Consider the following 25,404-nt stretch of genomic DNA (forward strand, 5'->3'; position numbering starts at 1 on the left):
GAAGATGCCACTTTATGAACGGCATCCATCTCAGAATAGAAGACACTGCTTATTTATTGACACCGATTGTCCCAGCCTCTTTGCCTACAGCTGCTACGTGTCAGCAGCTAGGAAGTAGGGAAGGAAGTGATGGAGAAAGAACAAAGGATCCTTTTTTAGCCTCTCAGGCCCAAGCTGGGGATTGAAGGTAAGAGATAAAACTACCTTTGAACAAAGATTAAAATGCTGATTAATATATTGGACTTCACATTTGAATCTGTGATTTAAAACTGCATACTGTAACTTAAAGTGACCCTAGGATTTTCTAATACTTAAGAATAAAAAAGGAATTCACATGACCTGCTTGTAAAAGTTTCATACGGTAGAAGGGTAGAAAGCTTCTCCCAGTAAATAAATTTTAAAGGGCTATTAAGATTCAAAACCAAAAATTCTGTTTTGATTACAATCCATGAGTATTACTTATTTAAATTGCCCATGCGTTATTATCTCATGTTAATTCTCAAACCACCTAAAGACATAAATCTTACCAGGATAAAAAAAGTAAAGCTCAGAGAGGTTAATTAATTTGCCTTAGGTCACTTGGTTAACAAGGTATTAGAATTGCATTAGATATTGCATTAGAATCCAGGACGCTAGATTCAAAAGCCAGGGATGGCAAACACTATCCTCCAAAGTACCAGTGAGCTGAGTCATCCCAGCCTGGGCTTGTAGCTTCTGAAGGACCCAACTTTATGGCTTCAGTGGCATTTCTCAGTCAATCAGATCCCATGCAATTACATCGCAAAACTGACAGTCTTTGAGGCAGACAAGCAGCTGGCAGGTACCCAGACCCTTTGGGGTCACAGAGGTCCATTAACTTAACCGGGAAAGATGCACATACCTGGTAACAGATTGTATAACTCTGGAAGATGTGTCTTTGAGGGTGTCTTTCAAGTTGTCCTTCAGGTTACTAAAGAGCCTCCCCGCACCTCCTTTCACCATGTCAAAGAGACCTCCCCCGTAGCTGGGCTCCATGTCTGGAGATGAGGCACCTGCCGATGAAAATCAGAAAAAGAGGTAACAGCACAGAATACACAGGATACCAATCCTTTGTTCCTGAAACATACGCAGACCACCTTTGGGAATCTGGTGCAGATATTCCTGTCAGTTACATCATGTTCCCAGGACGTACTGACTCTGGGTTACAGCAGTGCTGCTGGTCCTCAGAGGGGACCAAGGAAAGTCCCTCACCAAGTTCCAGAAACAGAAACCTTCAGAGCTTCACGTCCAGTACTATAGCCACCAGCCACATGTGCAGCTGAGCACTGGAAATGTGGTTAGTCGAATTGAGATGTGTTGCAAGCATAAAACACATACCCAGTGTCAAAGACAGTGCAAAGAATGTAAAAGATCTCCTAAATATTTTCAAATGATCACATGTTAAAATGATAATGTTTTAGATACACTGAACTAAATAGATTACACTATTAAATTAATTTCACCTGTTCCTTTTTACTTTTTTAATGTGGATGCTAGAAAATTTTAAATTGCATACGTGGCCTGCATTAGACGTCTTTCAGGCCCTGCAGCTCCAGAGAGAGAAGTGAGTCCAGGGGCCTCCTCTGCTCTTTGATGGAGTTAACCATGTTAGAAGACTCCTCCCAAGGCCGTCCCGCAGAGGAACAGCTCCACTTCCACCCTGAGGTTGCATGGTGGTCACTGATGTCATTTGTCAAGTATGTCCGGCTCTCCTCCCTGACAGTTTCATACGTTTGTATGTCGTAGATAATACTAGTTTTCCACTTTATACGTCAGAAAACTGAGGTGAGGCGGCTTCTCTAATGGTACAGCGCTAGTAAGGCAGTGGCAGAGCTGGGATTTGGGCCCTCCACCTTTACAACCATACCCCTCTTTCCCCTCCCAATGCTATCCTGAATTTAATATTTACCATTCCAAATAATTTCTTTAAACTTTCATTACATATGTCTGTTCCATAAGTAATACATGAATATTGTTTTTCATGCTTTCAAACTGTTATATAGACGGTTTTCTGTTTGCAACTTTATTTTTTTTGCCCACCATTATTTAAAATTCTTCCAAACTGATACCACATGTGCCTTTAGCTCACTCACAGTCTGCATCCGTTACCCCACTGATGGATACCAAGGTCTTTTCCTATAACAAACAACGCGGTTATGAACACATTGGCTTGACTCCACGTGAGGGAGCTCTCTAGGAGACACGTGGGAGTGGAAATCTGCTGGTAGGTAGGATATGCACATCTTCAAACTTCTAGACAGTAACACAGTATTTCTGAAGCACTTGTATCGGTTTAAACTCCTACCAGTAGTGCCTCTGAGCCCCCTCCCTGTATGCTCTCCCGAACACTTTATACTGTCAGACTTTACAGTGTTTACCAATCTGGTGAGTATGAAACAGTATCCCCTTTTGGCCTTATTTTGTGGTTTCCCCAGTTACTAGTGAGTTGGGGTATCTTTTATTGTGTCTACTGGCCAGGCAGTGCTTCTTTAAATCATACATCATGTAGCTACTAAACTCCTATGAGCCGTGTAGATGTTCACACATATACCTATAAAAACGTGTTGACCGCTATGTACGTACATCCTAATCACAAGAGCTTTGATGCCTGTGGCCACAGGCATCTATTTGAAAATGGGGCTCTATTAGAAATTGCAAAGAACAATCAGCGCTGGTGAATAAAGGAATGACTAGACACATGGACAGACACTGATAACGTCTAGCACTCACGGAGCTCTCCCCCGCACCAGGAACCCCACTTGGACTTTTATGTTAGCACAGTTTCACGTTGTGGGAAGCAGGCAGGGGGGTTATTATGCCCATTTTATAGATGAAGAAATGGAGGCTCGAGGAAGGGAAGCAACTCCCCCAAGATCTCAGCTAACGAGCGGCAGAGCCAGGGATTCAAACTCAGGTCTGTACAATTCCAAAGCCACTGCCACCTCTGCGTTCCACACTCCTCCCCAGCCCCGCGTCAGCCCGCGGTTCCCACGGCTGTAATCAGGACAGTCCTTACCACCCGTGCACACAACCACCCCTCTCCCACCCCTCGCGCCCCTCCACTTCCCACGTGTGTGCCTTTCATCTGGCTGCTCTCAGCAGCAGACGTCTTCTAACAAGCACTCTCATAAATCACCGCATCTGTCAGACCAACCAGACCGATCTCCCCATGCAGGCAGCCCAGCCTCTGCACCCCCACTGCTTCACAGCCCCGGATAACTGCCAGGAACGGGTCCGATGAGCAGTGCCACAGGCCAGGACGAGAGCTACAGGTCTGAGAATATCCTTGTGTTCTGTTTCCCTGTGACATAGGACGTATTACTTCCCTTTAAACACACCCTCGTATAAAAATCTGTATCGTGTTTTCATTTTAGATATATCCTTATACAGCAAGGCCAGAGCAGCATGCATGTTTCTAAGTCCTCATTTCCACTCCAAGTTACCAGTCAGGCCTGGACACCCTTCAGATACATTATTGTTTGAAGAGATGACACCAGCTTGATTATCCAGACCTCTCTCTGACTCTCAGTTTCATGCTGGAACAGAATTCTGAGGCACCAACCTACTAAAAGATACAAATATCCTTGATTATCTAAAAATATCAGCATCACTCAGGCTGCACGCTGTTCATTAGCACCCTGGAACCCTGCAGAAACCAGAACCATCTGCCAGAGTGACAAAGTCTGCAACCTCCATAGACCCAAATTATATGTCAAAAAAAGGGAAGAGGGCCACTCTCTGATTTTGCCCCTGCGGCTCTCTTAGGTGGCTGTCTGGCTCTCCCTAACGAGCCGAGCCGCAGGAGTGTCAGAGGCTCAGCTTCTTAAGGGGATGTTGGAGCCTTAGCCAGTAGACAGAAAAGACAGAAAGGCTTCCAACAGAGACACAACAAAGAGGAAAATGGTGCAGTCAGAGCGTGATACGCAGAAGGGAAACAATGACCAGCAGATCAGGGGTTGACAAACCACGGCTCGCAGGCCAGATCCAGTCTGCTGCCTATTTTTACAGTCTGTGAAATAAGAAGGACTTCTACATTTTTAAATGACTGAAAAAAGTCAAAAGAAGAATCATGTTTAATGAGGTGAAAACTACCTGAAGGTCAAGTTTCAACGTCTATCAGTGAAGTTTTAGTGGAATGCAGCTACCTTAATTCATTTACGTACCGTCTATGGCTTCTTGCCTGCTACGCCAGCAGAGCTGAACAGTGGTAGCAGCGGCCTTATGGCCCACAAAGTCTGAAAGTACTTACTATCTGGCCCTTTATAGAAAAAGTCTTCTGCTCTTTGCCCTAGATGGTTCAAAGATTTTGCATTCTTAGGAATCCAGATCTTGCCACCTCTGACCCTTTCCTAAAGGCTTTGGCTAAAATGGCACCTAGTGGGAAGCACATATTTTGAAGGTCTAAGAGGGTGGGAGCAGGGAGGGCAGAGTTGAGAGGGCATGAGAATGCCACCCAAGGGGAAGGAGTCCAGCTCTGTGCCTCTGAGGCTCCAGGAAAATTCTTGCTCTATGATATCTTGTCATTTTAAAATCTAAGCGCACCCAAGCCAAGCATCAGAGCACTGTGCTCTGCGCCCTGTGACATTTCTAAGGTTGTAATAAACAAGTTTTTCTTGTGATTCCTAATATTTAGGAAACCAAAAGCAACATCCTACCCCTCCCAAGTCCTGGGAACTCACCATGGATACGACCTGACCTGTTCTCACTCACAGAGTGACACAAAATTTATATCTCCTGGGAGAGAATCTGCGTCCTACTGGACCGTTAGTTAGCTGTTTTGCTCATTTACTTATATTAAGCTTTATTCCAAAAAAAGATTTGAGATGATTCAATGGTTATTCAGAAAAAATATGTATCATTTTAAGAAGACCAGCAAAAAGTTAAGGCTGGTCTTGACTGCATTAATGTAACCAGAAATACAAGAAAAGTAAGTCCAGCTACTTTTCATAAACATCTTATTGATTTGTTAGCTGTGGGCAAAACACTGGGAGAAGTATTGCAAAAGAGGAAGAAAGATGTTGACAAAGGCCTTGCCCTGGAAAGTCCACATTGCGCAGTGGTCATTCCCGACACCTGCTCCCAGTGCTCACACAACCAATATATACACTCATCAACCCTGGGCTGCAGATTGTTTCACTAGGTGATCCCTAAGAAAGGATGCTCCCCCCAAAAGCACAGTCCTCAAAGGAAAAGCAAGGTATGCAAACATTTATCAAAAAAGACGTTCATCAAGCAAAGCCAGTGACCCTACTCAGGTATGGTCTCCGTCGGTGGGACTTCCCTGATCAGGCAACCTTCCTACTTAGGTACAGAAACCATTCTTTGTGACTCCTCACGCCCAGTCTCCTATCCATCCTCGCCAGAGTTCCTCCCTCAGTTACTTGGCTTAATAGTTTTCTGACTAAAAGAAAGTTAGAAAGAAAAAAAATTTAAATCCGGTTTCTGAAATGTCTTCAGCTCTTTACAGAGATCTCTGATTTTCTCAGGACACTCTTTAGGAGACAAGAGGATAATTGCCAAGGCAATAATGTCGTGGATGAAAATATGAGGCCCGAAGCTACAGAAGTGTTCATCCCTGGAGACAGAAGACAGTTCCCTGTCCTGCCCAGCACCGTGGCCAAGGGCCGCAAGCAGCCAGTCGAGCACTTGAAATGTGGATTGAGATGTCTGTAAGTCTTAAACACCCACCAGATTTTGAAGATTTAGTTCAAAAGAATGAGAATATCTCATTAATAATTTTGTATTGATTAATGTAATGATAATACTTTTGATACACTGGGGTAATTAAAATGAATTATTAAAATTAAAAAAATAACACATGTTCCTTGAGGTGGTGCTTAAAATGGCAAGAGACAATGAAGGATGTATTTTCCCATAGTAAGAGAATTGGTTGAGTATCTCTAAGGATGCCACATAATTAGCTATCAAAATCACTTTTTAAGAGTACAGATGCTCGTGACAAAGGGCTAAGTGAAATATTAACAGGATACAAAACATGCACAGCATAATCTAATTCTTGTAAAAGAAAAATATTTGAGTTTAGAGAAAGAATTAAGACAATTTAATAAACATCAAATATAAATAACAGCAATTTAAACGTACCGAATGCCTACTATGTACCAGGCACTAATCTAAATTCTTTACAGGGAGTATTTAATCTTCACAACCACCCTGTGAAGGAGACACCATTGCTATCACCATTTTCCAGGTGAGGACACTGAAGCAAAGATACATCAGTGACCGGCCCCAGGTCCCACAGTTAGTAAGCCAGGATTTGCACCCAGGCAGGCTGCTCCAGGGTCCAGACTTCTGGCTGCTACATTTTACAAAATAGTTACAGCAATTATATCTAAGTGGGATAATGATAAGTGATTTTTGTTGTTGGAATGTAATTTCTAAACTTTCTATAATTTACTCTCATGTATAGTTAAAAATATATCTGAAAGTCTCAAGTTGTTTTTTCAGAGTACACTTCAGTTCTTATTAGTTAAAACTTTGTATTTACATAACATAAAAATTAAGGTTTCAAATGATTTTATTAGCATTAATCCATCTTCACAATTGGTGTTATTTCCCCCCCCATTTTCAGACACAGAATGTATTTAAACTTACAACAGAAATAAAGCATTCCAAAATTTTGCTTCCCCCCAAAAAGTTATATAAAATAAAGGTAACAGCCAAGTGCTATGCCATTACAACTCAATTTGTCCTTCTTCAGTAGCTAGAGAGACCTCCCTCTTCTGTGCATCATTTGCTGTAGCTTATAGTCACACAGGGTTTCTCAGCCTGCCCTCTGAGATGTAGGCAAACTTTGCCCATCAGCCCTCAAGTAGCCCTATGTGGATCTTTAACGTCACGTGGGTTAGAAACTTGCCAGGAACACCTTTCAGTACTTGACTCTTTTTCTGCAACCTGAGACCCTGCTTCCTCGTGGTAGTAACCACGTCAGCTTTGGCTTAAATACTCCAGATAATCCTGCACATTAACAACAGGGAAGAGATGACAAAGGGTGCTTGGCAACAGTTGAAGTTCTTGGAACATCAGCCTTCCTCGGTGGGTCCTCTGGTCCTCCACAAAGACACTGCCACAGACCATCACCTTTCCCATTTCTGGAAAGTCTTTGTCACCCAGTTCTAATAATTGTGGGTTATTATTCCATAGTGTTCGGGGTCAGCCTGTATGAGGGATAACTGATAATCCAAATTCTGGCACGATTATTTCTTCATATTCATGTTCTTTTTCACCATTGGTACATTTTCCTCCATAGTTATTTAAGTGCCATAAAGCTACAAATGTCCTTCCCTGGCTTCTACAAAGTTGGCAATTGCAGGTTAGAAATTCCCAAAACTAAAGGGACCTTGCAGAGATGCACCATTAGCCCCTGTGCCAGGAAAATACTATTTCTTCTCTAAAACACTTGGCAAGAGACAAAGAATCAGTGTCATCACCACACAAGGCTTCATCATCCTTGTTTATAGCAGATTTGTCAGCTCTTGGCTTCCCACAATTTAAAAAATGGATCACATGGGGATAACAACTAGATAGATCTCGGAAAAGCCCACCATCTTAGCTCCCAGACTCAGAGACTGCTTAAACCTCATTCCCAGTTCATCCCAGTTCGGGGGAGCTTAGAGAAAAGAGGATGGACTTTGGGGAGAGGGGTCTTGGACGAGAGACTTAGTTTTTCCACATAAAACCTGTGTGACCTTATGCATGATATTTTACTCCCATAAGGGCTTCTTCTCCCTTTACAAATCGAACAAATTAAGAAAAAAAAACTGTCCTACGTGTCTCATGGCATCAAAATGATCAAGGGAGGTCATGTGTGTCAATGTGACTTTTAAGTAGTGAGATTTCCTAAAATAACCAGGAATTTTCATTTTAATTCTTAGAAATTCATCTCTCATGTAAATGAGTCACTGGATTGCCAGCCACAGAATGCACAGGAATCCAACTAGAAATAACAATTCCACAGAAAAAAAGTTAAGTGAAAAAAACGGACACCCCCTACGCCAAACAAGAGGCTAGGCATGGAACAAAGCCACCACAGTCAGAATACGGGATTTGGAGTCAACTTCCACTACTAGCTGGATACATTAACGCGCAGCTAAGTAGCTGATCAAGGTCTTCACTTCCTTATCTGTAAATTGGAAGCTTTTAATAGAATCTCACACAGGACTGCGGTGAGGATTACATAAGGCAAGTTTCTATAAACTCTTCACACCGTGCCTGGTGTGTCGTGCACACTTAATAAATGACAGCTACAAGGCAGCTCTGGGGAGTGGAAAGAATAAAGCCAGAAAAATGCTGTCTCCAGCAGAGTTAGGCAGCCTCAGCGAAAAAAAAAAAGAAAAGAAAAAGGCCACACTGTTCAGTTTCAGGGGTGACGAGGGCAGACAATAGAGACGTGCACAGCAAGGACAGAATCCTTGTCTGGAGCTCCTGCTACAGCACATGTAAATTCTTCACTTCTGATAGTTCAGAATCAGGAGTGGTGAACAGAGGTGAACCTCTTTATAAGCTCCGGGGTTTCCTCTTCCCATGCTGAAGCACTCTGGCACCTACTATGGGGGGTGATTATGTGTTGTCTGCACGGCTGATATTCAGGTTCACACAGGTTCAGGGATCCTGGCTTCTGAAACACTGAAATACTTCTGTGCTATCTGGCACATAACATGAGCTATGAGAACTACAGGTCACTTGATGGCATTGCACAGCAGTGGCCCTAGACACGGACCAGCCTGGTAGCTGCTCAACAGACCACAGGGGCAGAGGTGTGGGATGGGGGGTGTCCACCAGCAGTTTCAGACAAGCTCGGCGCTGGCAGACGCAGGTCACAAAGCAGATCGTGCCGATGATTCAGGCAGGTCCCAATCACACTAAGTCTACAGCATGCTCAGTCCTTCTTAGGGGGGAATAAGCTGCCAGGGCCATTGCAACAAGGGGTTTAACAGGGATGTTGCTGGAAGGATCTGGTACCATTTCCTACATCAAACTACAGCTTGGAAATGGGAATCATTTAGCAAGTGACAAGGATACTCTGGAGAATGTCCCAAATCAACAAAACAAATGGAAATTAGAATGGCAAATAATGTGTGCTAAAAATACTATCACATGTAAAGAATTATATGTGACGTTAGATGCATATTTGTTTAGAGAATAAAAGGGACTATACCTCACATTTTATACGTATTTACATATTAATTTGTATTATTGTAACAGCTATTAAATATCTTACTATTACTCCAGATACCATCAAATCAGTATGGACAGTATTTCTGTACCCACTCTCAGGACTTTGATGGGAGAAGCAACCCTAGCTCCTTCCTGAGCTGTGTGGTCATAAGAGAATCACAGACTCGGGGTCTCAAGAAGATAAAAACAGGGGAATGGATGTAGATGATTCCCTAAGTCCCTTCCAGTTCTAAAATTCTTTGAGACCATCATCATTGTAAAAGGGTCATCTGTTAAGCACATGCTCTAGACTAGCCATTCTGCTAAGCAGTTTGCATACACCACTAAATCAGACCCTCACACTAAGCACAGTGGCCCTCAGGCATCCCACTGATAAAACTGAGGCTTTGGTAAAATTAACAATAGTCATGGCGGAATGAGACTGGACCGAGGTTTGGCTGGCTCCAAAGACTCGGGTCTTACCCACCTCCCCATCCTGAAGTCTTTCATAAGGACTTCGTCTCTCATGCCCCCATTCTCCCACCTGACTGTGCGCCTCCATCCCAGGATCTGGAGCAGTCTGACTTACACAGAATTATTTGTGAATGGGTCTGACCCATCCACCTAGCAACTCTGGTTCCTCAATAACAGGGACAATGTTTCACGCTTCTTCATACCTTCCTAAACTCTGAGGGTAATACTGGGCACACAGTAAGCACTCAATAAATGTATGTGAAACGGGGCTGCTGTAGCTTACAAGAATCAGAAGATGGCAGAGATGGCATGCAAGACCAAACAGATCAACCTTGGTGGAGACTGGGTCTTGGCTTGACTGTAGATGGCAAATATAACCAGATGCTTCCATGGTCTCCTCATGTTTCTCTGAACTTCTGACTCACACTGTACCATCCAGCACCTGCTGAGCACGCTTGCCCAAGAGATGGAGATTTCATGAACAAGAGCTTTATTGTACAGAAGACTAACACTTGACAAGAAAACCAGAGAGGCATTTTTATATTGACAGATAAAAGGAGCTAATTAAGTAACCACCTCTAGCTCCTCTTTCCAAAGGGATCAAAGATATTTTTTTAATGACCAGAGTAGAAAGAATAAGAAATAGAGTCAAAATGAAGACCACACTGAGACCAAAACTGACTCTGTGTAGAGTAAGGGCAAGGCACAGCGGCCACTAACAGGGCTGGGGAAATTCCAGCTAAATGGATGTAACGCATTTGGCCCCTTCGTGGATAACTGGAATCAGGCTACAGTTGCCATCCGAATTCTACGCAGTAAATTCTCATATAAAACAACACATGGATATCGCTTACTTTGATTCAACGAACATTTTAAGTACTCCTGGTGTGCCAGGGAAATAGATCTATCTAAGAGATCCTTGCTCTCCAACATTTGGGCCAAATAAAGAGGTTCACCCTCATGAAATAACAATGATCAGATCTACTTAATGAGATCAGAACCTTCAATGGAATTCTGAAGAACTAGGAAAGGTTCTGTTCACCACATGGCCTCTCAACCCCAGGGAGTGAGGGACCGTCAATCTTGTTTCTTCCTTTCTTTAATCAAAAGGTCAGGGCTTAAATCTCATTAAACGGACTATGACAGTTCCCCTTAAAGGCCAGTCTTGTTGCCTGGAACAGAGAAAACGTCCTCACTGTTATCTGACTCTGTCTGTGATGGGGGACAGAGACAGCAAAGGATAGCTGGCCTGCTTAAAGAATACCGCAAAGAAAAAAGTCAAGCGAAAATCTTCTTTTCACTGTTTTGGTTCCATTTAATGGAGAGAGGGAGGCAATAGAGGCCTTAAAGGTTGACTGAGAACTAACCTTCCTCCCAAACTACTCCCAGATACACTGAGAACCTTAGGAAAGCACTGTTTGTTATGCAAATGAAGTTCTAAGAGGCATCTCTCAACCCTCCTCCTTCCAACAAGATTGTCCTTCTTGGCTCCTCCTAGACAGAAACTCTAGAGCTGCCATTGCAAGCGGACTTCTCAGAGAAACACCCCAGCACTGCTCTCCAAAGGAGCAGCAACTGTCATGGACAGACATTGTTTGTTACTTACAAGATCAGAGTACATGCATCCCACACAATAAAACCGAAAGGTATTTTTGCTCTTGTTTTTCAGACAAGGCAAGTATGTCTCAAAGAGGCAGATTCATCCGCACCAGGATTCTTAGCTAGGAATTACAAACGCCTACGTGATGCCAAGACCCATGCTCCTTTCCTTTCATCAGTGACAGTCATCTATACTCGACCGCAGAGGTGGAAGTCCCGCTTGAACCATGAGAGGAAGCAAAGCAGACTCATACCATTTCAAAACTCAGTGGGATCTTAGCAACTCAGTCCCATGCCTCACATGGATACACCAGGAAGATAAAATTATTCTCCACAAAGCGTTGCTAGGATTGACTTTGGGGGAAAAAAATCAGCTTTATTGACATACATACAATTGACCTATAATGAACTACACATATTTAAAATGTAAACATTTAGTAAATATAGTAAGTATTAACATGTGTATATGTGGGTGTACGCCTGTGCGCACACGCGCGCACACAGCACTAACTCCAAAACCTGAGTCCCTCTTGTCTTACCCTCGAATGGAGTCCAGACTGTCTGGGAGAAGACAAATACATGGGCCACCACAAAGTACCATCCTTGGTCCCATTAGCCTGTCCACCTTGCCATCACCATCCTCTGTCAAAGCTCTGTGCTGTGCTAAGAAGTAGGAGGGTGGCTCAATCACTCCAGACAATTCAGAGAAAACTCCACACATCACCATACATCACAGAGCTCAGGGGAGGGGTCGACCAACAGACGCAACAAAGAATCCTCGGATTTCAGATCCAAAAGTACAACTAACCGGTCAAGAAACTGTCGTGTGTGTGTGTGTGTGTGTGTGTGTGTGATTGTGAGGTTGAGAGAGAGGGAAGGAAAGGGCAAAAGAAGATATGAGACAAGTGCACATTCTGGTTTCTACTTTTTAAAAAAGTTTTGTTCCGATTAAAATACAGTATATGTAGAATATATGTGTAGATGTTATATATTATTTTATATTATATTTTGTTATATATCATTATACAACATATATTTTATTATAGAATAATACATATACTACAGAGGTCATTCATACTCAATACAGAAAATGTGGGCACATCAAAGGACACATAGCAAAAGCATTAGGAAGAAAGCAAATAGAAAAGAGGATATGATTGGGGAAAAAAAGGAAAATCTAGAATAAAACCAGACAAGGGCCAGTGTAATGCAAAGACCGCAGAGCAGTATGGTGAACTCACTTTTCTGCACCTGCAGTCCACCAAAACCAGAGAAGATGGAATTAAAACACAGAAGAAAATGAAACAAGAAAACAAACAAGGGTGACCACTGTTACCATTTTGGAGAACTGCTCACATTTTCAGTTCTGTGTTTCTGTGGACATGCACAGATACATATTATATGATCTGTGCACATGTACACAGAAATAAGACCATACTCTATAGAGGCTGGACCTGCCACTTTTTCCACTTAACACTGAAAAGCAGTCTTCCAAGTCGTGAGGACCTTTTCTCTGCCATCTCTCCCTGGGCTGCACCAGCACTGTTAACTGCTTCTCTCTTGCTCAGACTCGCCAAGTATTATTACATATACACATGCATGTAACGTGAACAGGACTTCAGAGGAGCTTACTTCCAGCTCGAGGAGAGGGATGCACGTTGCTGGGAGTAGGCAAGAGGAAGAGGTGGTGCGGCTGCCTCTTGAATTGCAGTTTGGGTAGAAACGGGTCGAAGGGCACTTCAGGCTGTGGAAGGAGAGCAGGCACAGACCAAGAGACCGCCAAGTCAAGGACATACAGAAGGAGGAACAGGACCGAACCTGGGCCCCAGTTAGAACTGTACTGGCGACCGTGCCAGAGATGGCTGTTACAGTCTCCATCCACTAAGTGGATGAGGAAGGAGGGGGACTCGCGATAGCAAGCAATTGGTTTGAGGCACCAACTATAGTGCACATTGCAACCAGGAGAGCACACTGTTTCCTCGGGGAACTGGGAGGAGGCAGAGGGTGTTAGAGAAAGAAGGGAGGTGAGACTGGGCAGATGAGTGGTCCTCAGATCCCAGGGGACTGAAGGGCAAGCAAGAGTAAGAACTTTTACCCGCTGTCTGTATAACTGCTTGAGGGATTTGGTCCTCACACTGACATAAACGACAGCAGATTTTCAAAAAGCCCTTCACAGAGCAGATTAATGCTGCCTCAGACAAGTGGAATTCCCCAGGGATAGCACACACTTTAGAACACATTTCAAAAGCCGGAATTCTGTCTGAGGGCACCTGAAGGAAATTTCAACGCAGTACCCTCAGCATCTAATTACCAGATAAATGTATTAGCGGAGCCTCTGACGCGCAGGCTCTGGAGTAGGTCATGTCAAGCATGAAAATGCTCGGTGAGGCTCAGTGAACTCGGAGTGAAGACACATCTATCTGCTAACTACCCAGGGAATGCGGAAATGCTCTGAAGGTGAATCCTGGGACAAAAGCAAAACAGTAACAAAATAAAACAAAAACCCATAGCAAGCAATCGGAGGAAACCCTGCTACCTAAGTGCAAAGAGAACCTACAGCGCCTCATTTCACTGGTCTCAGGACAAAGCTTCTGGCCTGGACTTGCCCGAGAGACATTCTCATAGAGGTCTCACCACTACCCTCTCGCATGGGAAAACCAAATACTGAGCCAACTCGAACGAAGTCAGTGATGGGGGTTGACTTGGCCAGAACTGGGAGACCACCTGGGTCTGGCCTCGCGCACAGCAGACGGGAGGTAAAGCTCAAGGGCACATCCTCACCTGTTGGATAGGAGGCTGGTTCCTAACCTCTCTTCAGACCCCCTCCACTCACAAGAAGATGCCCCTCTGTGTTACTTGTGCCAAAGACTCTCAACTCAACAATAATCACTCCTGGAGAATTAGGAAAAGAGAAGCAGCATTTGGTCCCAGCACGATGTAATTGAAAGGACCCGGGCTTTACAAATAAGCAGACCTGGATTCATGACACTGACCCTGCTTCCTTACTCCCTGTACAGCGATGGGCAGGCTAATTCATCTAAGCCTCAGTTTCCCCAAGTGTAAAATGCGGGCAGATAGTACCTTCCTTCCATGCATGGGATGGGGTTTAAACAAAATAATGACAGATAAACATTCGTCACCTGGAAGGCAATCATAAATAGTATTTTCCCACACATGCCTGTCTTCTTATTCCTCTGTGAGAAGTAGAGGAGGCTCCCCTGAGAAATGCAACCATGAGAAAGGGAAAGAAACAGGCACTTGAGAATGCTCTGCATCTAGGAACTGCCACCGTCTTCCTCAATTCAGTGGAAAGGCTACTTACTATCTGTGTAACCTCATGCAGAGAGAAAGCCCATGACACCTTCCTCACAGAATCAGCACAGAGATTAAGTCCACCACCTGTAAAAGCACACTGTCTGCTACATTTACAACTTAGTAAATGGTAACGTGAGGTGGAGATGTATGCGGTGGAACTGAATTAGCTAGAACATTGTTCACAATGGATCTAACAGGGACTCTGAAATCCTTTCCCTGTCTGGAGTTTTTTTGGTTTTCTGTTTTTGTTTTGTTTTATTTTTTATCATATGCAGATTTGAACTGCACAGAGATCAGACATCCAGGAAATGGTCCTCAGATAAAAATCTTCACATGTGGGCCCCATGTCGCCTGAGGCAGGCTTATCAAACAAAGGAAGGGGGTCCCCACCTGGCTCCCATGTTAACTAGCTCCTCTGACTGTCTTTCTGGCTTAATTATGCTCCAATAATCCTGACAAGACTGGCTGGGCTGCACTGTAAATCATGACAGTGGAAATCCTAAAATAAAAGCAAGATTAATGATATGACCTCAATCTTGGCATGTGGGCCCATTAATTGGAAATTATGGACTTAATTGAATTCTGGGCATAGCACAGCTAGCTGGTTCAAATTTCCTGAGACCTGTTTCTTCACCCACATGAAGATAACTTGAATGTACCAATGACAACTAAGCCAAACAATGGGTGTTGCTGAAGAGACAGATAATTGATTATTTCCTAGGCACACTAGCTACCCAACCATTAGTCATGCTTTGGAGGGGCCATCACCATCATCTCAGCCACCTCCCTGTCTTCTACATGCTCGAGGGTGAGGCGTAACCTCTCCAAACTTCAGTTTTGAGATAACTGTTAATTTACCTCTCTCTCTCTCTCTCTCTCTCACACACACACACACACGAAGTACCCAGTAAGAAGCAGCCATTATCATCATCCCTTATTTGCCATCACCTGCTATGATAAGGAGCCTGGAGGTAATAGCACCACAAAGGGCCCTGACAACGCACTGTACACCCAGAGCCTCCCATAGTTCAAGGCAGCTTCGGCCTCCCCTTGGCTTCCGACCAGTGCGGACTCTGGTACGTCTCTTCTGTTTGCTTCAGTCTAGTCTGTGTGAGGCAACCTGTTCCTGGGACAAAGGTTTACAGGCATGAGTCCTCCTCGCCCGACACGGAGATGGGTATCAGAGTCTCCACTATGGAGAAGGAAGGAGGGGACTCCTGGGATGGTGAGGGGGTGTCTAAAAGTGATCAGTGACTCTAGAACATGCCGGAACCAGGATATCACGCTGTTTCCTCAGGGAGTTGGGGGGATGCAGCGAGTGTTAGAAAGGGTGGGAGGTAAGGCTGGGAAGGTGAGTGGTCCTCAAATCCCCAAAGGCTTGAAGGTCCAACTGAGAACCTTCAACAGAAGAGATGGAGTTATTGAGAATTATTGGGAGGGGTGTGGGAATGCTTTTGTTGGAAGCTGCACATAGACAAGCTAATGTGCAAGAAAAGCTTAGTGAGAACAGAGACAGTGCTTAATTTATGTCTGTACCAGGCACCCAGCAGGATGCCTACCAGGGTAAACAGTCAAAAGAGGACGCTGAATCAAACAGAATTAAATCTGTCCAGAAACCAGGAGCCCCACTTCACTCTTAAACCAACTGCAATGGCTTTGAAGTGCCGCAAGGTAATGTGGCAGTGCCTACAAATCACCTTCTGATTGCTGGGAACCGGGACCACGGGCTTTATGTCCATTAGCTCTTTTAATCCTCACAAGCATGTTGCCAAGTGAGCTCTATCATCCCCCTTGTTCAGGTGAGCAAACTGAGGACCCAAGACACAAATACCGTCACACAGCCAGGGCTGTTCCCCAGGTCTGCCACCTTCCAAAGCCTATGATCTTCTCATGACATTTTATATATTAATTAAAAGCTTAAAACAGAAAGGGAAACAGTCAGGAGAACAGAGAAGCCAGATCCTGTGAGGGACCCTGTGCGTGAGCGAAGGATAGTTTTAGAACCAGATGCTAAGGCGAGGAAACTGCTAAACGTCGCTTGTTGGGAAGGCAGAAATGAATGGAAGCCGCCTTGCAGGACCTGAGCAGGCAGGAGCGGAAAGTCGTGGTCTCTCGTGCGCACTGGGTGGTCACACCCAGGGGTGGGGGCAGTGCCTTCAGAGGCTCTTCCCTCACATGTGGAATCTAAAAAAGCCAAACTTGTAAAAACAGAGAGTGAAATGCGGGCTACGGGGGTCTGGAGGGTAGGGGGCAGGACTGATGTTTAAAGGTATAAACTTGCAATGAGTGGTAAATCAGTCCTGGCAATCTAATGCACAGTACAGCGAACACAGATGATAATATTACATTTTAATCATCAAGCCTGCTAAGAGATTAGATCTTAATTATTTCAAGCACAAAAGAAGTGACAGTTATATGACACGACAGAAGCACTAACTAATGCTATAATGGCAATCGTATTACAACATATAAATGTATCAGATCAGCATGTTGTACACCTTACATGTCTGCAACATTATATGTCAAATATGTTCCCATTTTTTTAAGAAAAAGATGCTCTTTCCTAAACTGACCTCTTCCTGCTGCCCAGTCCTACCCACCCTCCAGGCACAGGCCCTCTGCAGGGTCAGCAGCTGCTCAAACTTGGATTCTGATGCTCACCAGGCATGTGTACCAGCATCCCAGCGAAGGCAGTGGAGGTCGGCCGCGTATCTAGCCAACAGCAGGGTGAGCCATGAAGCAGGCCTGCCTGGCTCTAAATCCCACACCCTTTCACCATCACGTTCTTCATCTCCCCCCGTAAGAGAGACAAGTAGAGGTCTCAGTGCAATCGCCAACAGTGCACGAGTGGAGGTACCTCTGAAAGAGCCCCAAAGAGACCCCACCCAACAAAAATCAGACATCAGAAATGCCTACGTCCCGAGATGCCCAGCTCTCCCCTCAGCAGCCATCATCACTGTGCTTCTCACAAGAGTAGAAGCCTGGACTCACCGAGGACAACGCAGGGGGCAGTACACGTGGAGCCAGCATCTCTCCTCCTCGCCCGCTTACACTTGAGTCCCCTCCCTCCCAGGCATGAGTCCAGGCATTTGGGAATCTGCATTATCTGACCATGACAGTAACCAAAGGTATTCAGTTCCAAATATCAGCATGCCCTGAAGCACACGGCTTTTCCTCTCTGGGCAAAGCCTCTTCCCTTTAAAATTAGAAGAGGTGGAACTGGCTGCTCCCTAAGGTTCCATAATACTGGGTGACTCCATGGGTCACAGACTCTATAAAACATGAGTGTTAAATTGTGATGGATGCAATTTGCTACAGGGCAAGGCACTGGTAGGAGCGCCACCAAACTGGACGTGGAGCTGAAGTCTTAACTGCTACTACAGGGCAGCACTGGTCCAACAAAAAACATTCCATCCTTCATCGTGGCTTTCGTTTTCCGTATCTGTGTGGGAAGCCCTGGTGAGGACTGTTATGTAACAGGCTGGCCAGCTGCAAGCTCCTTCTGTCTTCTTTCTCTGCACTTGGCATTAATCTCAGAGTGACTGACCTCTCCCCGGCTGCCCTTTTCTGTTAAGCTTTAAACATCTGCATCTTGCCTTTATAACTGTGAGCTTCCAGAAGGCAAGCTGGGTGGGTGAGACAAGACTGCAGACACAGCGCAGTGCACAGAGCTGTGGACACAGTGCTGGTGAGAGTGTTCCAGTATTCTGTTACTGAAAACAACAAACAGTAACTGAAATCAGCTAACCCTTGAGCACCTACTCTGTACCAGGCACCAATCTACATGCTTTACAACTCTTCGAGGTATGCATTATTGCTATCTTATATTTTGTACACGTGGAAACATATAGAGAGAGGCTATCAAATCTGCTGAGGTCACACAGTTAATAAAGGCAAAATGTGGACAGGCTCCCACAAGCATGTGTTGAATGAAATCACCTAGAGAACAGTTTGGGGAGCGTGTTCCTTTGGCATCAGAGAGACCTGGGTCCAAATTCTAATTCAGCAGTTTACTCGCTGTTTCTTCAGATAAGCTGCTTAAGCCTTTCTGAACTTCAGTTTCTTCATCTGTAAAATGGGATAATAATATCTACCTTATGAGGTTACTCTGAAGATCAGAGACAAATGCCTCTGAAAGAACCTTGTGCGGTGCCCGGCCTAGTGATCTAGTCATGTGTGTGCTAAGCTCCTACGGTGTAGAAGGCACTGTGGCAGGTGGTGGGAAAACAGAGGAAAGCATGGTCCCTGCCCAAAGCTGCTCAGAGTCTCCTGACCGGGCAAACATAAAGAAAAAAAGTATATCCCAGGAGGAAAGGACAGTGTTACGCATGGGGTATCACGGAACACAGCAGAGAGCACCTGAGGGCAAGGAAAGCTGAAGAGAGTCTGGGCGGATTGTTCTTGGCTGATGAGGCCATACCCCAGGGTACTGACCTTGACCCTGTCCTCATATCTCACATTCAACCTGTCAGAAAATTTTGTCCAGAATCCAAAATGTGTGTAGAGCTTCCACTTTGAGAGGAAACGGAGGAGCTATGAGGGAGGGGTATATATTATACACACACTCTCACACTCTTATATTGTTTCTAGCTCTGTCCACTGAAAAGGGCTAAACACAGAGGCCAACTCAGCAGCCCCGGCACACCAAGATTGTGGTCTTGAAACACCACGGCCCTCTAAAAACCACCAGGGCCCTTTGGAAAGTGGCTGATTCTAAGATCGGGGCAAAAAATATACAAGATGAGCCTGGTCTGTGATAAGAGAAACTAAAAGAGAGAAGCACGGTATGAAAAAGACTCAGATGCCAACTTCAGAGGCTCCCACTGGCCAGAGACGGGTCCATGTGAATGTGAGTAAGAACAGTCCCTGCGATAGGCTGAAGCATCAATACATGTTCACAAACAGGAGTTCATAGTGATAAAATTACAGAAAGAGAGAGAAGCTTCATCAGCCACCTTTGGAGAATGCTGGGGAACCAATTTTTTTAATTTTGAAAACTAATAAGTAAAGGGAAAGACTCAAGACTTTTCGTGCCTTTGCCATATGAGCTGTACTTCAGGGTAACCCAGTATCTGATGAGGGAGAAATACTTCTCTTCATGGAAGTACTCCCAGCTCACAGAGAAAGAGTGGTAGAATTTACCATTTGCAATTCCTCATAAAATAATGGAACTAGGTAGTGATCACAAAACCAGAAACAGCCATGCATTATGACCCACAATGGAAATATGAAACACAGTCTATGAGACAGTTCTGATCTGAATCTAAACCTGATCAAACCTCTAGATCTAACTACCAGGGGACTCAGGCGACACAGGGGACAGAGGAAAAGGTAAGTGCTACCACAGGGGTGTAGTCAGCAAAATCCAGACTTTGGGGAAAACTTACAATGCAAATTACCTAACTTATATTAACAAAGACATTGCAAAGGGACTGAAAAAGAGATGGAAAGGAAACTTTGGAAAATAAAGAGAATTAAGACACATGTCAGCCAACTTCAAGGCATGAACATTATTTGAATTCTTATTCAAACAAACTATAAAAAGCAAAAAATTAGACTCCCATTTTAAAAATGGGGATATTCTGAACAGGCTGAATATTTGATATTAAGGAACTACTCTTCTAGATGAAATAAGGATATTGGGGTAATGTTTAAGAAGCTCTTCTATTTTAGAGACATATTGGATGACATGATTATTATGACTGAGATTTACTTCACAGAAATCCATAGGACCAGGTACAGGTACGGAAGAAATGAGACTGATCAGGGGTAGATAATTGTTGAAGCTAGGTGACAGGGACATGAGTTTCCACTTTGCACTTAAGCTGTTACCCCTTCCTACTTCTATACATATTTGAAATCAGAAAGTTATATATATTTATACATTATGTACATTATACACCATCATATATAATGTATATATTACTATATGCAAAAATGCATGTAGCTATAACCCGCCTTTCCTCACTCCCTGCAGAGCCACCAGTCACAGGTCTAAGTCATCATTCAATTCTCACCTGAATTGTTGCTATAGCCTCTAAACTGGTGTCTTTGCCTCCACCTTGCCTCCCTGCAGTCTGGTCAATAAAGAGCCACAAAAGCGTTCTTTTAGGAAATGAGGCAAGTCATGTCAGTCTTCTGCTTAAAATCTTCCGGTACATTCTTATGTCACTTAGAATAAACATCAAAGTCCTTACTGTGGTCTAAAGGCTCTTTGGAGTTGGTCTCTGCACACCTCTCTGGCCTCATCTCACACCCCTCTTCCCCTGTCTCTTTGTTGTAGCCACACTACTCCCCTATTCAACATATGCCCGCCTCAGGGCCTTGGCACATACCATCCACTGTCCCCCCGGAAATCCACATGACTCACTTCTCCACCTCCTACAGGTCTCTGCTTAAATGCTTCTTTTTCAGAGAGTTGTCCAGGTCACCCTATATAAAGTAGCACCCCAACCTTCTCATTTTAGTTATTTCTCTTCATGGCACTTTTTAATCCTGATTTTTTTCTGTCTCCACCTACTAGAAAAGAAGCTCTATAAAAGAACACATAGAGTTTATTCAAGGCACTGTTATTTCCCAACGTGTCTGGCTCAATCCACATTGTTGATTTTGACCTTAAATTCTGAACCATAAACTAGCCAACAAAACTGCACAGGAAGTGTTGAGCAAAGGGTGGTAGAGCAGGTAGGAACCGCAGTATGGAAAGCTGTGCACCTGTTTAAGACACTGAATTTTATCTTGTAGGCAATGGGGAGTCTCAGACTATATATAATAGGCTTTTGAATATTCCTTTTGATACAGTTTTGTTATTGCCCTCTCCCAAAGCAGATGTAGTTAAATTAACTTAAAAACAAAATTGCTTCTTGATTATCTAGTCCAAAAGATTCAAAATATATCTTCAAAATAATCTCTTATAATGAGTGAACCAGATATGAACATGGCTGAAGCGTTGGTTATTTCATGAAATAGTTTATTTTAAATTTCTATTCATATCTATGTTTCTTTAAAAAAAAAAAAAGGAGAGGTCATTTAAACAACCTCCAAGTCCTTAATAATGATTCTCAAGGCTCTCTTCAACATGATGTAATCAAACACAAGGCGATATTAAAGACGAAGCTCAGAAATAATCAAATAGTCATGAGGAATCCTGGACCCAGGGATGTTATAGAATGCATTATTAGGGATATGGAACAGAATTTGCAGTTATTTCCTTAAAATGTTTAAAATAATACCTATAGGGGAAAAACCACTAAGTCATTGTCCAAAAAATGGCACTGCTGCTTTTCAACATGTTAAAGCTACTATGTTTTTCAGGAGTTATGACTGTAAGTGCACAGTATCTGAGTTGGAGTCCTGATTCTGTCCCCTGCTGTGATCTTGGGCCAGCCTCTTACCCCTTTTGAGCCTCAGGCTCATCAGCCATAAACTGAAGATAATCATATTCAGCTTAGAAAGCAGTTGTAAAAATGGAGTAAAATGATGTCCGTGGAAGCACTCTGCACACTAAAAATAAGGCAAGGATGGTGTATACTGAGGCCAATGCCAAACAGCATTGCGATTAAAAGATAAAGCTCTTCCCAGAACTCCAGGTCTCCACCTAAGAGTCTGCTTATTTCTCCAGGCTGTTATTTTTATTGCTATTGGAAGTACATCAGAAGGATCACTGCTGAGCCTGGGCAAACACCAAACAAGTCCAGAATGTACTCTCAAACGCCCACAATTAGTTACGGGGCTTGTGTGCTTTTTGCCTTTTTTTTTAAAGAACCTCTTGGTATGTTACAAACCTTAATGTGAATAGCTGAATTAACATGAGATTAAGAACCCAAGTGCCCAAACTGGAACCCAAGTGCCCAAGTGCCCAAACTGGAACCACGTGCAAATCTGTAGGGATGGATGGCCTGTTGCCAGTGGATGCACATCTGGGAGGCTCTAGTCACTGTACATAAAAGAATCTGCCATTGTTCTCAGAGTCACTCAGCCCCTCTGCCAACAGAACACCCTTTGAGTACCCGCCAACTTTCTATGCATTCCAGGTTTGACATTCTGTTGTCATCATCTGATTTCTAATTCTTTAAGTGCTTGAATGGATTTTAAGAGGAAAGGGTGATCTAAATATTTTTTATCCACCACTGCTAATATTAAAAAACAGCACTGCTTTCTTATGTTCAAAGCCTCTGGGAGATCTCAAACGATTTCTGAAAGGAACGCTGTCAACGTAGCCACTTGTAAAGATCAGTTTAATGAAGCAAAAGAATAACACTTCATCGAGGAAGCTGTTGATCATGCTCACAAAGATGCCTAGGCAAAGCAGAATTTGACCAGCATGAAGGTATCTGCCACAGCATCACAGGCTTGTCAAAGTATAGCCATTGATTCTCCACGAGGAGGTGGAATGGGCACCACTGACCATGAGCTTCTGACTCCTACTCTGCAATGAACAAACTCTAAAACAGATGAGGCTCGAACATATTAGTTTATTTCTTGCCTCTCTTCCATTACGTCACTCAGGGCATTTGCCTCTGCTATTCCTTCTACTAGGAAACTTTCCTGGCTCTGTGCTTGCTTGATTCCTTCTCATGCTCCAGAAGATCCTACTATAAATGCTACCCATTCAGAAAGGTGTCCCCTCCTACCAGCTCTAAAGCAGCCCCCATCACCACTCCACAATTCATCAAATGTTTGTTATTCTGAAATAACCCTGGATATAGACAACAGTGCCCCTCCTGTTGTCTATATACGCTGATTTGGAGTTGGAAAAGAGACTTGACCATAGAAATATGGTTCCCTCACAGACTGCCCCATTGTTAATATTTGTGGTGTACTATCCATTTACCATACTGATGAGAAAAAACAAACCAATGACAAAAGTAAGGTTATCTACAAATAAGGGTCTGTGATAAATCAGAGCTTACAATCTCTAACCAAGCACAGCAAAGCCAGCAACCTGGGGCCTGGCATCAGGTCCCAGGACATACTGAGAGACTCCACAAAACATGAGGAAACAGAGTTCAGGCTCACCAAAGTAATGAACATGAGGCAGCAGGCAAATTAAGATTTCCAGCTTGGCATGAAACCCAGGTGGAGTCAGATTTCAGCTCTACCACATGTCATAAGCCCTGTGATATCTCTGTGCCTCTGTTTCCTCATGCAAAAGAAAATATTCCCAGAAGCAATGGCAAGACAGAACACAAGGACAACAGCTTTTTCCATATTTGATCACCAAATATTTTCTTCTGACCTGAGCTCATACTCAGCCAACAGGACATAAGACCAGTCCTTTCAACTTGGGGCTCATAACCTACTTAATACAACACTTCCTGCTCAGGTTGTAATTAGGAGTATCTGATGATTATGAGGAACATGAGAGTGCTTTATGAAGTGCTAATGAGCAACTCTGATTTGTCTGGCATCAGAGTGGAGAGGACAAGGACCTCCAGCCACAAGAGCACTAAGATAAACAGGCAGCAGTTTCATTATGTATTTGCTATGTGACCTCAGGGAAGTTACTTCACTCTCTGGAAAATGTGATCTGCAAATTGAGGCTTAATGACAAAACTTGCCTTCTAGGAATCTTCTCAGAATTAAATAAGATAATGCATGTTAAGTATTTAACACATGCATGGCAAATAAACTGTAAGCCCCAAACAAATGTCAAACTATTTTTATGAGTGTGACCTCCTCATTAAGATGAATTTCAGTGTTTCAGGAAATTCTGAGACTTTTTCTTGACTACACTGGGACATCCTGCTTTGCCATCTTTCCTAGAAATGGAACTTCCTTAGTCTGGGAGGCCAGCGGCTGCAGAGTACCAACGAAGGGCCAGTTTTCCTGAAGCTGAAGATGTAACCATGTGGTTAAGTTCTGACCAATAAGATGTGAGTGGTGGTGAGAGGGAAGAGGTATGCTGGGAAACAAATGTGTTGGTATCTTAGACAATGAGGAAGAGGGTAACACCCTAAGAAGCATAAAGCAACCAGACAGAAGGAGCCTGGGATCCTAGTTATTCCATGGAGTGAGGCTGACACATTGCAGATCAGGCTTTTATATGAGCAAGAAATAAGCTTCCATCTGCTTAAGCCACAGTTATGATGGACTTTGTTACCTGCAGCCAAACTTATAACTCATACATATTATAGACAACGTGGAGAAAGGAAGAAGAAAGGCAGAATGTGGTGGAGGGTTACAACATGTCCCAGGCACATAGTGGGTTCCCATATTTACTTGCAGAATTAAATATCCTCTCTAGGACTCCAGGCAATCAAACCCAATATGGACTATTGAGGTCAGCTCCAAAAAAACAAAAGGGACAGTGGCCAGCTGGAGAGTGTCCATAGGAGGATGACTAAGGCAACAGAAGCTTGAGCAACCCCATCTCACCACCAAAGACGGCACAAGCTGGAAGGAAAAGGTAAACCAAAGCATCAGGACTAGGCTTCAAGTAACTCAAGGGTACTAAGTTGAACAGGGGTCCCTTCTTTGCACTCCAGTTTCCTCATCTGTAATAGATAAGACCAGAAAATTATTATAATCCCTTCCAGCTATATAACGAGGGAGCTACAGATTCAGAGGAATTTATGTTGCATCAAAGGACAGAACTACAACCCACCTACATATAGCACTGAGAGAGTGAAGGACAGATTTCTGTTGAACATTAAAAGACAATTTCTAAGTGATATTTCTTGTCCAGCAATAAAATGGCTGTCTTCCAAAGTCCAGAGTTATCTTATGGGAAGAGTTCAGTCAAGGGCTAGACAGGTTCCCAGAGGAAATGCTGAGTTTGGCGAGGACCATAGAGTTAAAACAGCTCCTTCTTACATACTGGTC

The 25,404-nt window shown here is 43.7% G+C and overlaps 1 protein-coding gene across 4 annotated transcripts in view; it reads right to left on the reverse strand.

Moving 5' to 3' along the window:
* The window catches only part of DNAJC6 (DnaJ heat shock protein family (Hsp40) member C6), a 127,133-nt gene that overhangs the window by 40,908 nt on the left and 60,821 nt on the right, over positions 1-25,404 (reverse strand). For all 4 annotated transcript variants that reach the window (XM_072974279.1, XM_072974278.1, XM_072974280.1 and 1 more), the window contains one exon: positions 881-1,031. In XM_072974279.1, coding sequence (XP_072830380.1) covers positions 881-1,031 — 151 coding nt within the window. The remainder of the gene's footprint in view (positions 1-880; positions 1,032-25,404) is intronic.

This window comes from Vicugna pacos, chromosome 13 (genome assembly GCF_048564905.1).
Source record: "Vicugna pacos chromosome 13, VicPac4, whole genome shotgun sequence".
NCBI lineage: Eukaryota > Metazoa > Chordata > Mammalia > Artiodactyla > Camelidae > Vicugna > Vicugna pacos.